Source organism: Falco peregrinus, chromosome 6 (genome assembly GCF_023634155.1).
Source record: "Falco peregrinus isolate bFalPer1 chromosome 6, bFalPer1.pri, whole genome shotgun sequence".
In the NCBI taxonomy this organism is placed as follows: domain Eukaryota; kingdom Metazoa; phylum Chordata; class Aves; order Falconiformes; family Falconidae; genus Falco; species Falco peregrinus.
This window is the reverse complement of record NC_073726.1, coordinates 64,382,900-64,397,002: the sequence shown is the minus strand read 5'-3', so window position 1 is coordinate 64,397,002 and position 14,103 is coordinate 64,382,900. Positions and strand designations below refer to the sequence as shown.

Here is a 14,103-nt window from a genome sequence, read left to right as displayed (position 1 = left end):
ATGGTTGAGGTTTTGGAGTTCATTTCTCACAAAATGAGTAAGCTTATTATTTGAACAAATCTGGATGTCTTCCACTATACTCCATTTTTCTTGGGCTTTACAACAGTCTTCAATTCAGCATTATGGGTGATACAGTTACTGAATCTATGTAAACTGCAACCATTGATTCAAAGAGGCATTGTTGAGCTAGACCAGGTGAAGGTGTAACACTTTTTGGAGTCAGACACCTAGTGAACCTTTCCTGAAACTTCCCGCCCTTCAGAGATGAAACATTGCCTTCAAGATCTTGCTCACTTAAAAAAAAAAAAACCAACCCCCAAACTCCATGAATTCTCCCCCAGATACTTTCTGAAGAGGACCTTTTCACTTCCACTTTCAGAATTATCATGCCAGCTTGCAGCACTTTGATTAATGAAACTCCTCTTAAGTCACCCCACCTCCACCTCTGATCTGCTTGCCATTATGTCTATTCTCTTTGAAGATATTCCTGTGTGTAGCACTCTCCCTTTGAACCCTTTCAGTGTTTCCCTTCTAACCCTTTCACACTCCACGCTCGTGCCTATACACCATGCTGCTGATTCCTGATGATCACTTCCTCTGTTTCACTACGTTCCCCTGCACTGCCTCCAGCCCCCTTTGCTCCAAAGATGATGACAGTCTTCATGCGCTAGCCTCAATTCTTATGCAACAAATATGGTAGTGCTCTACCCTTTCCTGAGCACACTTGACTTGGCCCCGCGAAGGTACTACTGCTTTTTGAATACTGTGACTGGTGGGGTGGACAAGCACAGCTGAAGAGACAAACATCCTAGTAATACTGGAATTACTAGTACAGTTTTATTAAGATCGCTGCATGTCTGAAGCATGCATTTCAACAGACCTTAGAGCTAACTCTAGCACACTGGCTTTGTAAACCATCTGGGGAGTAAAACAACATGCAAAAATACAGATTGTTAATCTTTTAACTTCGAATAGTCTCACTCCTAGCTGCAGTCTAATATAACCTTTTGTCTGAGCACAGTTACAGAGACAGATATATTTATGTGTAAATGTACGTACACCACAGCATATCAAAATGTACGTACACCACAGCATATGTACACACAAATGTTGATCTGCCGACAGATCACACAGGAGATGAATTAAAAAGACTGTTCGTATTGCAAAGACAAGCACTCATACTATAACAAACAGCACACTTAAGATTGTCTGAACAGTCACAACTGGATCTTCTCATGCATAGGGCATTGGCAATAGTCTTGAGTTACAAAATCATAAATTTAATTCTTCCATAGGTGCTCTCTAGCTTTCTCTCCCACCCTGCTGGCTCCTTGACTAATAGCAGAAGGCCCAGTCTATGTCAAAGTTGGGTATAATGTAAGAATGTTATCTGTAGAACCAAACCAGGATACCCATCTGATTTCACGCAGAAGCTGGCAGACACATAGTGAAAGAAGAAGGGGATGCAAGAAGAGAAAGGATGTATTCCTTTATGCACATCCACAGCTAGGGTGGCTGAGACTTTGCCAATGGCTTTCATGGACACTTGCTGGCAACAGAGGACTGGCAAGTCTCAGGCATCCCCACTCCAGGCCTCAAGGAGCACTCACCCCAGGCACCACAGACCCCGTGGCTCTATTTTCCTGAAGTTGCAGTCAGGCAAACTCCTCATCTGGTCTTACACTTCCTAGCCCAGCAGAACCAGTCTCTCCCGTCCTGCCCTGTTGCCCTTCTCTCCCTCTGCCTGCCAGCTGCCAGTTCCAGCTTACACTAGCCAACAACCTGAGGCTCATTGCTTTACCTGGCCTTGTAACAATCTCTGTGCACAGCTTTTAAGGTACAGCTCTACAGAGTTTGTATGTGCCAAACAGGTGTAATCCTACAAGAATTTAACTGGTAAATCTCTAACAAGTCTATGTCAAGTCCATTCCCATGCAAATATTTTCCTAAAGGTTTATAACTTGGTCAGAAATGGGCAGTTCCCCACAGATTCAGCAAAAACATTTCCCTCACACAAAATAACCTTCTGCTACAGCTTCCTTTCCTTCACCACCCTGCACCCCCAAAGGCTGAGAATATGTACTGAGCTTCTCCAAAATGATTTTTAAAATTTGGACAGAGCACTTGATTTTCTCTTAACCTCATTCTTTGAAAGAACAAGCTCTTACCATCTTAATAAAACCATTCAGTATGAAACTGCACTTGAATGGAAGACTTTGGCCTGGATGATTCGAGTCTTGCAGAGCTGGTACAGCCAAATAACATTTCTAAGTATCTCCTGCTAAAAAAGCTTAAGTTGGCACTACCAGCTCCAGGCAATACATGAACAGTACGAGAAACTGTACACATGTGTGTACACGCATGTTTGTACGTATGAATGAAAAAAACATGATAAAAAATCATAATGCAAAAATACAAATATATAAAACATGATACCTGACTGAATATGAAAAAGTGATCCTCAACAAAAAGATAAAATTACTTCTTAAAAATAATACCCATTATTTGAGAAATAGAAATACTATTATAATTACTACTACAGAAGCAATGCTGACAGAAACCCACTCTGTTTTCTTAAAGGGAAAAAAAAAAAATCTACACTTTTGATACCTCACCTCTTAGACCATGGCAACATTATGATTTTAACCAAGAAGTGATACTAACGAAAATCTACATTTTCAGTGAGAAGTGTCTGACGGAAACTGAAACGCAAGTCTGCTTTCTGCAAGACAAGATCACCAAGACCTAGTGGAAGGAACAAATACTGAGTGAAGATGTTTCCTGCTTTTTCTTATGAACTTCTGCATACCAACTGCTGAATTCTTCCTTCTCTTCATATCAAGTTATATAGTGTAACGAACTGGATGACTTCCACTCATCTTAGGACAGCTAGTCAGAATACTATGTGTGGATCAGTCACCTACTACTCATAAATTAACCACCAATAAGGAAGAATACGATCTTTTTAAGAGCACATTTGTGCTGATACCACTACCTATTCAGGTGCTGAAACTGAGCCTCTTTTTATCAGCCTCAAGTACCTTTTCCTAATGGCGCACAAAACCAGTACTAGCAAGGATTTCTTGTTTTAAATGTAACTTGTTAGAGAAGGTTTCCATTTGTTTTATCTTTATGTATTTGTGAAAGGCAAAAGATAAACTACTCTGAAGCTTACCACCAGAATGAACACGTCTAAACTGCATTTATAAGGTGTTACGCCATTATACAAATGCAGAACCAGCTGAAATCAAAGGGGAGGATGATTTCAAATTGGTAAGTCAAGACAGTGCTTAAATTCTATTGTCACACACTGAATTAAAAAAAAAAAAAGTACTTGAAGCTCAATTTGTAGAAAAAGTGAATCATTTCTGCAGAACTCTACCATGTCTGTGCACCTCGGTCAAGACTTATTCCATGAAAGCAGCTAATAGTTTCAATACTGTTTAAGTCACAGAAATATAACATGATTGCCAACATATTGTTTTGTTAGATGCAGAGACACATCAGGAATGTCAACAATGTTTTCTCAAGAAAGCAAATACTGCACACACAGGTCAGTGAATAATTTCAGCAGAAAGCAGAAGAGAAGAAATACACTTATTCTTCCTGTAGTTCCTGCTAATAGCATTTGAATTTGGATGTAATATGAGAAATAATGTATTAAGACAATTTTCTATTGATTTTTTTATACCACAGTCTTGCCTTCTTCCTTGTAGAGCTAGATGCATTGAGCAGAGGCTGTTAAAATACATTTCCAAGGAAACAAAAGAGCTAAGCATGATTTCAAAACCAATACTTTAGTGTTGGTACATAATCTATGAACAGGGCAGGAACCCCTGTAAAGAAGTCCTGCTGACATACAACCTTACTAACATGCTATCACATGGAATGCCACAAAAATTACAGGGTAAAGAAACTTTACATAAAAAAATGTTTTCAAGTCTACTAGTTTAAACGCAGCAAGGCAATGAGAATCAATGTTCCCAAAATTAACGTGGGCTGAAAATGTGAGTCGATCTGATTTAGAATGGCTTGAAGCTATTAAACATTGCAAACTGCCTTCCACAACCTGAGATTCACACCACCAAACCCTTCTCCATATTCCCAGGGCACCATAGCATAAGGTAGTGTGAATTCACTGCACTACTCTCATAGCACACCAGTAAGCAAAATTATTTGCAGCTGCTAGTGTGTGTCCTAGGGTCTTCTTAATTTGAACTCATTTTTTTCACCACACTTCTACCACCCCATCCAAGGTGCTACGTACTTCTTCCTCCCGCAAGGATCATTCACCCTTATTGTTTGCAATGACTGTTCCATGAGATACTTAACAACCACTTACCAATACATAAGAATTTAGAAGTACTGAGGCACATTCACCTTTCTCAGTCTCATTTTCCTATTCAGCTAAATCTTCTAATATCATTCCTACCCTTTATGCACATAAGTATACCCTCTGTGTTTTTGTTTACATTGCTTTCCTTCAACATAAAACCCTTTGGGATCATAGCCAGGGACTACCTGTAAAGTACGCACACAAATTATACCTGTGATTCAGTAATAATAATGCATATCTGAGTTAAGACACAAGAAACCTTTGTTTATCAAAAAAGTGTATTAGAAGATCACATAGAAACAGAGTTGCATCCCCACAGCCTCCCTCAAAACAGTGAAAAAGACCCATTTGTTTTTCTTAAGAAATAAAAAGGGCTAAAGAAAGAAGAAAAAATAAGAAATAAAAAAAATAAAAAAGAAAAAGAAAAATAAGAAAAAAGACAGACATTTCTTAATTGTGCCATTGACACAATTTTGCCTACGAAATAGGATACGATGCAACCAACCTACGTCATAAACATAAACTCTTTCCAGGTGTACTTTAAAAAAACCACAAAGCATCACTGAAGTGTGCAGAGGGAGGCTTTACTGCTGTTGGTTTAGGATATGTTTTTAAGCACCAAAATAGAAAAAGGTTTCTAATTCAATTTAAATACCTTCACTTGGTAACTGTATGTATGCAAAAATTGTATGCAATGGCAGTTCACCATATTGCCTCTTAGGTGGGATGCCAACACGGTCCCATTACAGCGGTGTTACAGCCTGTACCCTCTATGGCAAGCACCATCTCAAAAAGAAGCAGGGTTTTGATATCTGAGGGCCAAAACAGGGGTTGTATGTACAAAATGCTGCCCAAGTGCCTCTTTATACAAATTACGTCTCAAATTTGTCATCACAACAGCACTTTTGTCAACTATTACCATTACTGGAAATAGGTAAAGCAGTCGAGCAAACATGTCCTTGCATAGAAGAAACATGCTCGTAGTTGCATGGGCTTCTACCATCAAGTTGGGAAAAAACAGTGCACAGTGCAGCTAGTGCTGGGCATGGAAAATCTGACCAAGCTAGTGTACAGCCTCTGGTTCTCCTTCCCTCCTCTGAAATCAAAACTGTGGTTTATGGCTCACCACCATACAAATAGGAGGTAAAGCAGGAATATCACAAAAAACTACCACCTCAGAAATTTCGCTGCAGTAGAATTAAAACAAATGAAGAACACCCCAAACTCACGAAACTATAAAGCTTGAAATTCTCAAGACACCTGTTCTGAAATATTTTCTTAAGACAAGTTTTTCTCAGATTTTCATCATCCCTCCTCTTCTCCTTTGTGCACTTCTTCCTGCCACACTAATATTACTGTGACAGCTCAGTAAATTTCACAAAATACAAGAGGTATATTGTTGAAAACCCATAACTCTAAGTACATACATGCCCACAGGCTGCTGAAACAACTGCTGTAACAGGCATAATTTTGTGTCTGAATCACACACAGGTTTAGCCTTCCTTCTCAGACAGAAATGCCGCAGGGTGGATACCATCTTAATCAAAGTTTGGTGAGGTTCCTTTGCACACTAGTTGGATGGAAGTGTCAGAATTAAGTTAGAAAAAGATCACTAACTTTATAGGATGGACAGGTCACTGCTGTGTTTCAGTTCCACTAGTCTTTTTTCCGTAAGTCAATGTCAAACAGTAACTCCTCCAAGGCCACATACACAACTCCAACATTAACCATGACCTCTAAGGGAGGCAGCACAACACATCAAAAAAAATTACAAATTATGGAAGCTTTTTTCTCTACTTGTGAGGCAAAAGGATACATTCATAACATGGCTCTCACCATCTGGACAGAGCACATATACACCACAGTACAGCAACACTTCCTCTCTGCAAATAACGAGAAAAGTGTTAAAAGACTTAAGACAGAGCATAGGTCAGCAATTTTCATGGATAACAAAACAGGGACTCTGGAAAAAGAGATGGTGAAGATGGGAATACGAGAGAGATCTGTAAACTCAGGATTGGCAAAAAGCAAGTGCCTAGGAATCAGCTGTTCACTGTCCCCCTCCAATAGAAGGGCTAGGGGGCATCACAGAAAACAAAGGTGGCAGGATAAAAGCAAGATGAAACAAGATGATGTGGTTCTTCATGTAACATGCTGGGGAAATCCCTGTCAGCAGCTCAGATGGGTTTAGAAGGACAGGATAAGTTCACGGAACAGAAATCCATTGAGGGCTGCTAAATATCATTGCTTCTAGAGAAAGTTCCTGAGACACAAGTAACTAGAGGCTGAAGAGTTAAGACAAAGCATCACAGGTACTTGGCATATTTTTCTCCCTTCTGCAGGGTTTTGCTTTTGGCACCTGGGCTAACAGGCCTTTTCGTCTGATCTCATGACAGCTACTCAAATGTTCATAAAAAAGCAGATGGAGACATTTTACTTTTTAGATCTACTGGTATAAGCAGTATATAGCTAAGTGTGGTATTTTATTTCTCTAATTTGTGAATAGTTAATCCTCATTAAAACAGAAGAGTTCCTACAAAAGAGCTCTTGCAGAGGAACTGCGATCAGAGAAATGTATTGTTGAGAAGTAATTAGTATGTTGAATACTGTGTTCCTTGTTAGAATCCAGCTATTGACTCTGAAGCAGAACCTGTACACCAGTTCCAAAATGACAACATTTTGGATAGTTAGTCAAGGTTGATATTAGAAATGAATGATATTTGTTATGCAAACAGTAGACACAGACATGAACCTCTTGCAGAAACTCTTGTCAGTTTTCAAGTAGTTTTTATAGGATTGGTGTCAGCTGCCTTTCTTAACATGAGTCTCTTTTGACTAGAATTATTCTGCAATGCAGAGCTGTTGCCTTGACATTATACAGATGAACAGTAGCATCATTACAGGATGACAAAGTATCACAGAAATTCTTTGTATCAGGAACAGAAGCCTAGTATTTAGCCTCCAGCAGGGCTGGCCTCTTTGATCCTGGGAACATCCAAGCAGTAGTCTACTGAATACACAATAATAAGCAAAACTCTCAATTCAGAGGTGTAAAGTTACACCTGACACATGAGATTCAGGTATCAGATATCCCTGCTTGGGGGGAAAAATAAAAATCCACACAAGCTTCTCTCAGACATCTTGCAGAATGCATGAGTCATTACCTGTAACCGTGAGTGACACACAAAGGTCTGGCTGGCTGTCAGAAGCAGCACAGATTAGAGCAGACACGCAAGGGCTGGTAACGGTACCCAGGTGATTACACATTAGCTGAGGTTTGCCGGCACATGATGCAAATTGGCAGCCCTCCAGCTCTGCCACTACCTGTGCTACTGCTCAAGGAGAAGGTGCAGTACTGTATGCTTTGTCCAAGGCTTTGTGGGGACTAACCTATCCCACCTTTCCCACATGTAAACACAAAGGAGGGACACTGAGCCAGAGAGACATGTTCAGCCTTCAAGAATCATAGCGGCACGCAGGGGGCTCCAGAGAAGAGCCGCTTCTGACTGGTGAGGTAGGCTTTTCCCACCTAGGCTTTCAGGATGTGCCCTTTGAAAAACTAAGAACTGAGCAAGCTACTCAAAGTTACCACTGCAAAGGCAATGGCTTCATTATGCCCAGTATTTACAGGAAAATATCCAAGACCACCTAAATCAGGGGTCCTCAGTCTGGCCCCCCAGTATTTACAGACACACACACCCCCCCGGGGGTTGGGGGGGAAACCAAGCAGCCGCAGATGACTGCCTGCCACTGCATCCACGCACCAGCCCCCTGGTTAAAAAGTTTGAGGACCCCTGACCTGAATAAACCATCCATGAGCTTGTCCACAAGTGTCAGATTCTTGTCATTAGGGCAGGGAGCCTTGCCCTTTATAAGGGAATTCCCTGAATCTAGAGCTGACACTACCTCTGAAAAGTCCTAGCAAGGGATTTGACTTTTTTTCTCTCCAAATGCTTGTACACAGCAGGGAAAATGAAATCCCTACTGAACCAGGTTCCACTTCAATTTTTGTATGTCCACAGAGAAAGAAATAATATTGCTAACTCTTTTTCTATTACAGATAGTATGTAGAATGTTTTTTTGCTCTCTGGGGAAGAGGAAAGGGGTTGACAGTGTTTTCACACAAAATCATCAGTAGTCCAGTACAGAGCAAAACTATCATTTGGGCATTAAAGACATTTATCTGTTTTTTCATGAAAAAAAAAAAAAAAAACAACCCATGGCAAGAATTCAATTCCCTACAAAAAGCACAGCTTCTTCACAAGAAAAAAAGCTGAGGTTGGGACAATGTTGTGGTAGATACAGGCAATGGCAAGAGAGGAAATTCTGTAATTTAAAAATGCCACTTACGCATCTTTTTAATTCCAAAGGCAAAGCCATCTTTATCCAGCACGACAACCTAGATCAAATCAAGGTGAATTTCCAGTAGGATGGTACAGCTTACAGAACAAGCCATGAATACTTTATGTGCCCTTTGAATATCTTAGTTCCATCTCTTGAAAGGAATTACCCTTGCACAGACCAATGAATCTCGTCTAGAAATTCACTGCTCTGACCTGCTTCCTTAACTCCCAGTTTAAAAAGGGTCCAAGTAACTTTGATCTAAACATGTTTTCCCATCTAATCTCCAGAACAAAAACAGTAACCTAATATTTTCCAGGTACTGTTAATCCTGCTTTGAGTTAGAGGGATAGATTAGCTAATCAGAGTCTCTTCAAGATCTATTAATTTTTTATTACTCAATCTTCAAATCTGGTTTTGCTAGCATCAGTTCCCACAAAAGTTTTCTCTCCTATGTATTCATGCTTATATTCACTGAAGCAGCAGACTTCTGAGACTATCCAAAAAGTAAAACATCCCTTAGTGTTTGAGTTCAAGCTCTCATACCTATTCTTTGCAGAAGATAACATTATTAGCCTTTTTAAGAAGGGCCCTTATGCCATCCTGTCTGCAAGACACTGATCCTGTGATGAAACTAGGCAGCCAGCTAGAACAGAAACTGGTAAAGTGGCATGGTACATCCACTCTGCACAGCAGGCCTTCACTGAATACAGTCTACCCTGCCCATACCATCACCTTAGAAGAAACACAACCTTTGCTGTTATCTATATTATCTTTGAGAGTGACCTGGCCTTGAGGGTGGGGACAAGCAGTAAATCTGGACTCAAGCCCAGCTTCAGGACTGCTATGGCACCCAAATACAGGTGCAACCTTGGGTACTTCTGTGGGTTTGTCACTGCAGGATCTGAGTATTTTTCAATGCAGCTATGCCTGCTGAAGTGAGAAACATGCTATTATTGACCATCACAAGTGAGAAACTGTGACCCAAATATTCTAAAAGGGTGTCCACAGAGCAGAGAAGGGAGCAAAGCAGGTTAGCTGTGCTGGCACGATACACTGGCCAGTATGATAAACTGTTGCACGTAACAACTACCTGCTGATCTCTACCTCGTTGAGGTGTACCCAGGCAGCCATACCCTCAGGACACCCCCGAAAGGCACATAGGGTCTTACTACCAACAGAAAACATTACTGGTTTGCTTTACCAGAAGATAGACTGTGAGGGTAATGCAGCTTATGACTTTTAATGGTGGCCACAGGGACACAGAAGTTATACCTACTCTGTAAATCTTTACGTATGGAAAACTAAAATTAAAACTTGAATAATTATATTGCCTGAGTGCATACCAAAAATATTTCGGGAAAAAGCAGAGTTTAAAACCAGAATTAAGTGATTAAGTGAAAGGAAGGAAGGAAAATGGTACTAGAATAACACATAGGGCTACAAAATCCATGAAAATTTGTAGTATCTTTAAAGCATCTCTTTGAAAAGAAGAACGCAAATTTTGAAGAGCGACTCTAATCTGAGAATAAAAAGCTTCAGCAAAAGTCTTTCTTATGTAATCTGTGTTACTGTACATTTACTGAAGTTCTTTCTCTTGACTTTCCAAGGAACCAGCCTTTCAGTGGCAAAGTGTTTTCTTAGCAGCACGAAGCAAACAGGTTTTCCCCTCACCCCACTCCCAATCTTGTTCCAGGCTTTTTAAGTCACAGGCAACATAATTTGCTATGAGCTGCTACTGTGAGTTCTAACGGATTATTAAGCTGCCCACTGATCTGCTATGTTAAAATAGCTAACTAAAAATACTGAAAAATAGACTGGTGATACCTCTGGAGATGCACCAGTACAGTATGATATCCTATTTCATCTGAACAAGAAAAGGGTGTCTCAGTTTCTTATCTTCCAACTAACACACATTTTCAAATGCAAAACACATTGTAGACTTATTACATGGTTGAAAAGAATTGTCTTCTATTTCCAGTATGGATATGCCATGCATATGTTAATAAAATACTTTGATATTTACACATTCCATTTCTACATTAACATTAAAAGAAAATTGTTTAAAAGATTAATGGAAGTGAAAAGAGCTAGCACTATAAATATATCTTTATGGGTTTTACCAATGAAATATTGATTCCAAGAGAAAAACCCAGATCTTTAACTAAATATCCTTCCATTTACAGATGCAGTGCAGGCCTTCACTTTCCTTTGGTACCAAAGTCAAGCTCAGTAAAGAGGGAACAGAAATAACCGTGGGTGGGGTGAGGAAGAGGGAGTCCGAGTCCATCTTTAAACTGAATTTATTTACAGACCTAAATCCTCGACCACATGATTTCACTCCTTTGATCATTTATTTGCATTTACTGTAATAAAAAGTACAAAAACCCACAAATAATTTTGAAGGGCAGGACCAAACCAAATGTTCCTCATCATTTCTGCGTTGTGACTCTCTGGGGGTCTTCAGAGCTTCTTAAACCCTATTGTGACCTGGAATTCCAACCCACCGTTTGAACACAAGAAGAAATCCTGAAGACAGCCTGCACTAAGGAAGCCAGAGTACTATTTTTGTTCTGGATCTTGGGCAAAAGAGGAAAACTGTTTTCAAAGTAGACTCTGCCAGTTGTCTGATGTGCTAAGCAATAAAAATCTAAGACACCTTTTATTGCTGTACCTCATTTAGTATTAAAGTATGAACCATCCATGGCAAAAGGATTGGACTAGATGTCCTTACTGGTTCTTTCTAGTTTGCTTACAGTGACTTCCCTAAAGAAGGCAAAGTGACAGGCTCCCTAGGTGAACTGAAATGAGACTTGCATACAAACAAGTTCAAGGCTTCTGACTCATGAATGATTAAGTTGAAGAACACTGTGGAAGCAGTGGAGAAAAACCACCAAGCCATTTTCCTAAAAGAAAGTACAACTATGAAAGATGTTTCTGGCCTTACAGCCAACCCAACCCAACTGCTTTCTTACAAAAAACTTGTGACAGCAGAGAGGTACCGAAAATATATGTGATGGAATCATATACCAGGGGTAATGACCCTCTCCTACCTTTTTTGTACGACCCTTCTCAAATTAGCTGAAACTACTGCAGGGAACTTCTTCAATAAAATCTGCATTACATATTACCACAGCACAGGTGAAACAAGGTACCAGGGGGTGAAGTTCATCAAAGGGTACCACTTGTTGCTGACCTCAATTCTGACACTCAATCTGCAGTGGCAATACAAGTGCAAGTCACTATCGATTTGTTCTGACTGCGTTGGAAGTGAAACTGCTTTCTGCTTCTCTCATCTTTCACGTCATTAATTATCTTGAAAGGCAGCATGGTGTACAGACAAGACGTGTTACAGAAAAAACTATATGACTGAACATGAGGTTACAGTACCACAGGATTAACACAGGCAGATTATTTTGCCTTTAATAATGCCTCTGAAGGTAGAGTCAGTAATAAGCATCTCTGACAGCCAGATTGGTTCTCTTCATTTTTAAGAAGGAAAAGTAGGATTTATAACCCTTTAGTCACTTTTCCATTCTTTTCACTGAATACATCCTTTGTGAAATTCCTGGATCATATATTTTTTAATCTACAGTCTTGGGCAGGAAGACGACAGAATACTGAATTTCTCACCATCCTAACCCAGTTCTCCAGCACTCCAGCCAACACATTCACCCATGCAGTCTCATGCAGATCCAATAATCTAAAGTTCTAGCAACACTTCCACAACGGCAATGCAAGAGCCCCAGCAGAATACAAAGCAGCAAGGAGAGGCTAGACAAATTCTAGTTCCAGCATGAGGTATAACGGATGGTGTGGTTTAGCTGTCAAATTAATTTAGAAAGCTTTCTAAAGAAAAATTCTGCCTTCTGCGGAAAACAAGGTCAGTGATTCAACACTCAATACATTTCCTCTTATTCAGTCCTAGCCAAAACCTTGAAGTGAAGTAATAAAGAAAAGTTCCTTTCAGCCTCAGTGCCCACGTTTCAGAAAGATGTAGCCATCTAACACAGTATCCTATACCTAGGAGAACAAATAAAACACTACTGGAATCTTGATGTCAACTATCATTTTACTTTTTCCCTTTTTTTTTTCCTTCTTTTTTTTCCTTTTAAACTAGAAGGCTCCAAAACTGTGTTTCCACATGCCATTTAAGGATGCTAGGTGTTCCCTAGACTCTCACATTCATTTATGCTCAGAATACTTAAGCTCCTATCAGCACAGCTTCCCCTTTTACCTTCTGTCGTTGCTGAATGTTGCTTATCGTGTCTGGCTGAAACTCCAGTTTGTCTGTTCGACAAAGTTTCCAGTATAAAATAATAACGATCAGAAGCACCACAGCAACTGGGACTGCCACACCAACAATAATCCATAGGTTGCTATTCTGTGACTCTGAGGTGGACTCCTTCAGCTTCTCCACAGCTGTGAAGTTGAAAAGGAAGACAGCAATATTATGCGGTTATATATTTTAAACTGAGAACACTTCAAGGTTACATATTTTTATGGTCTTGCAAATGCTAGTTAAGGAATTTATCAGAAACCAGCTGCACATCACAGGAAATGTCATGCCACTTAGAAGTTAAGGTACATCATGCTCAGGAAGCCTGGGGCAGGTGATTGATTGTCCTGGCCTACCTTCTGAAGACCTGTGCTTAAAATACTAATGAAAATACATTTCTGCCACATCATTCAGTAACCCAAAACTGAGCTGACAGTGTAATGGGTCCAGAAGACAAGATGACAAATGGCAAGAAGAACATTTGATATTTTGTTACCTTCCTCATCAATAATCACAGTCCATTTGAATTCAGTAAGACCCTTCTCCTCAAGATGTACAATTCTGCATTTCTTATTATTTTTTTCCTTTTATGTTTCATTGTCAGTGTGAGATCCTTTAAGTCCCAAACAGAAGACAAAACTACCAGAAAGCGTAATCAAACCACACTTGTAAAAAGTCAGCTGGAATTATCGACAAAACTTCCATTTGCTCTATTTTGCTCAGTGGTTCTACGCGAGACTAAATACCACAGCAGTAATACACTTCTGGTCAAACTGATGCACTGTCCTAAAATTATGTTTTCAAGTTAAAGAGAGTATTTCCATAAAACCTTATTTGTATGTATAATTTTATTAATAGCCATTCTAACAATGAACTTAAGAGTTTAACAGAACATAAAATAATTCTTATACTTTATTCATCTGACAGCTCATTTACGACATTATATTTTCTGTTATAAAAATAACCTTTTTTTGTAGTTTCTTCAATAAGAAACACTTTAAAAATCTCTGTAATTCTATGCCTCTTAAATGAACTTCTTAGTGATGTGTCAAACAAGTTCCAACATGCAGGATAAGCTGTAAACACTTCACGAAGTTTTTTCAACACTTACCGTTTTTGTAAAGGGAATTTATTCTTGCAGCTTTCT

General features: G+C 39.6%; 1 protein-coding gene across 4 annotated transcripts in view; it reads right to left on the bottom strand.

Annotated features, from left to right (window-relative positions):
- The window catches only part of KIAA1549 (KIAA1549 ortholog), a 154,262-nt gene that overhangs the window by 34,329 nt on the left and 105,830 nt on the right, over positions 1-14,103 (bottom strand). For all 4 annotated transcript variants that reach the window (XR_008747813.1, XM_055808427.1, XM_055808429.1 and 1 more), the window contains exon 10: positions 12,915-13,099. Coding sequence is in view for 3 of the 4 variants with exons in the window: in XM_055808427.1 (XP_055664402.1) it covers positions 12,915-13,099 (185 nt within the window). In the remaining variant the exon portion in view is untranslated. The remainder of the gene's footprint in view (positions 1-12,914; positions 13,100-14,103) is intronic.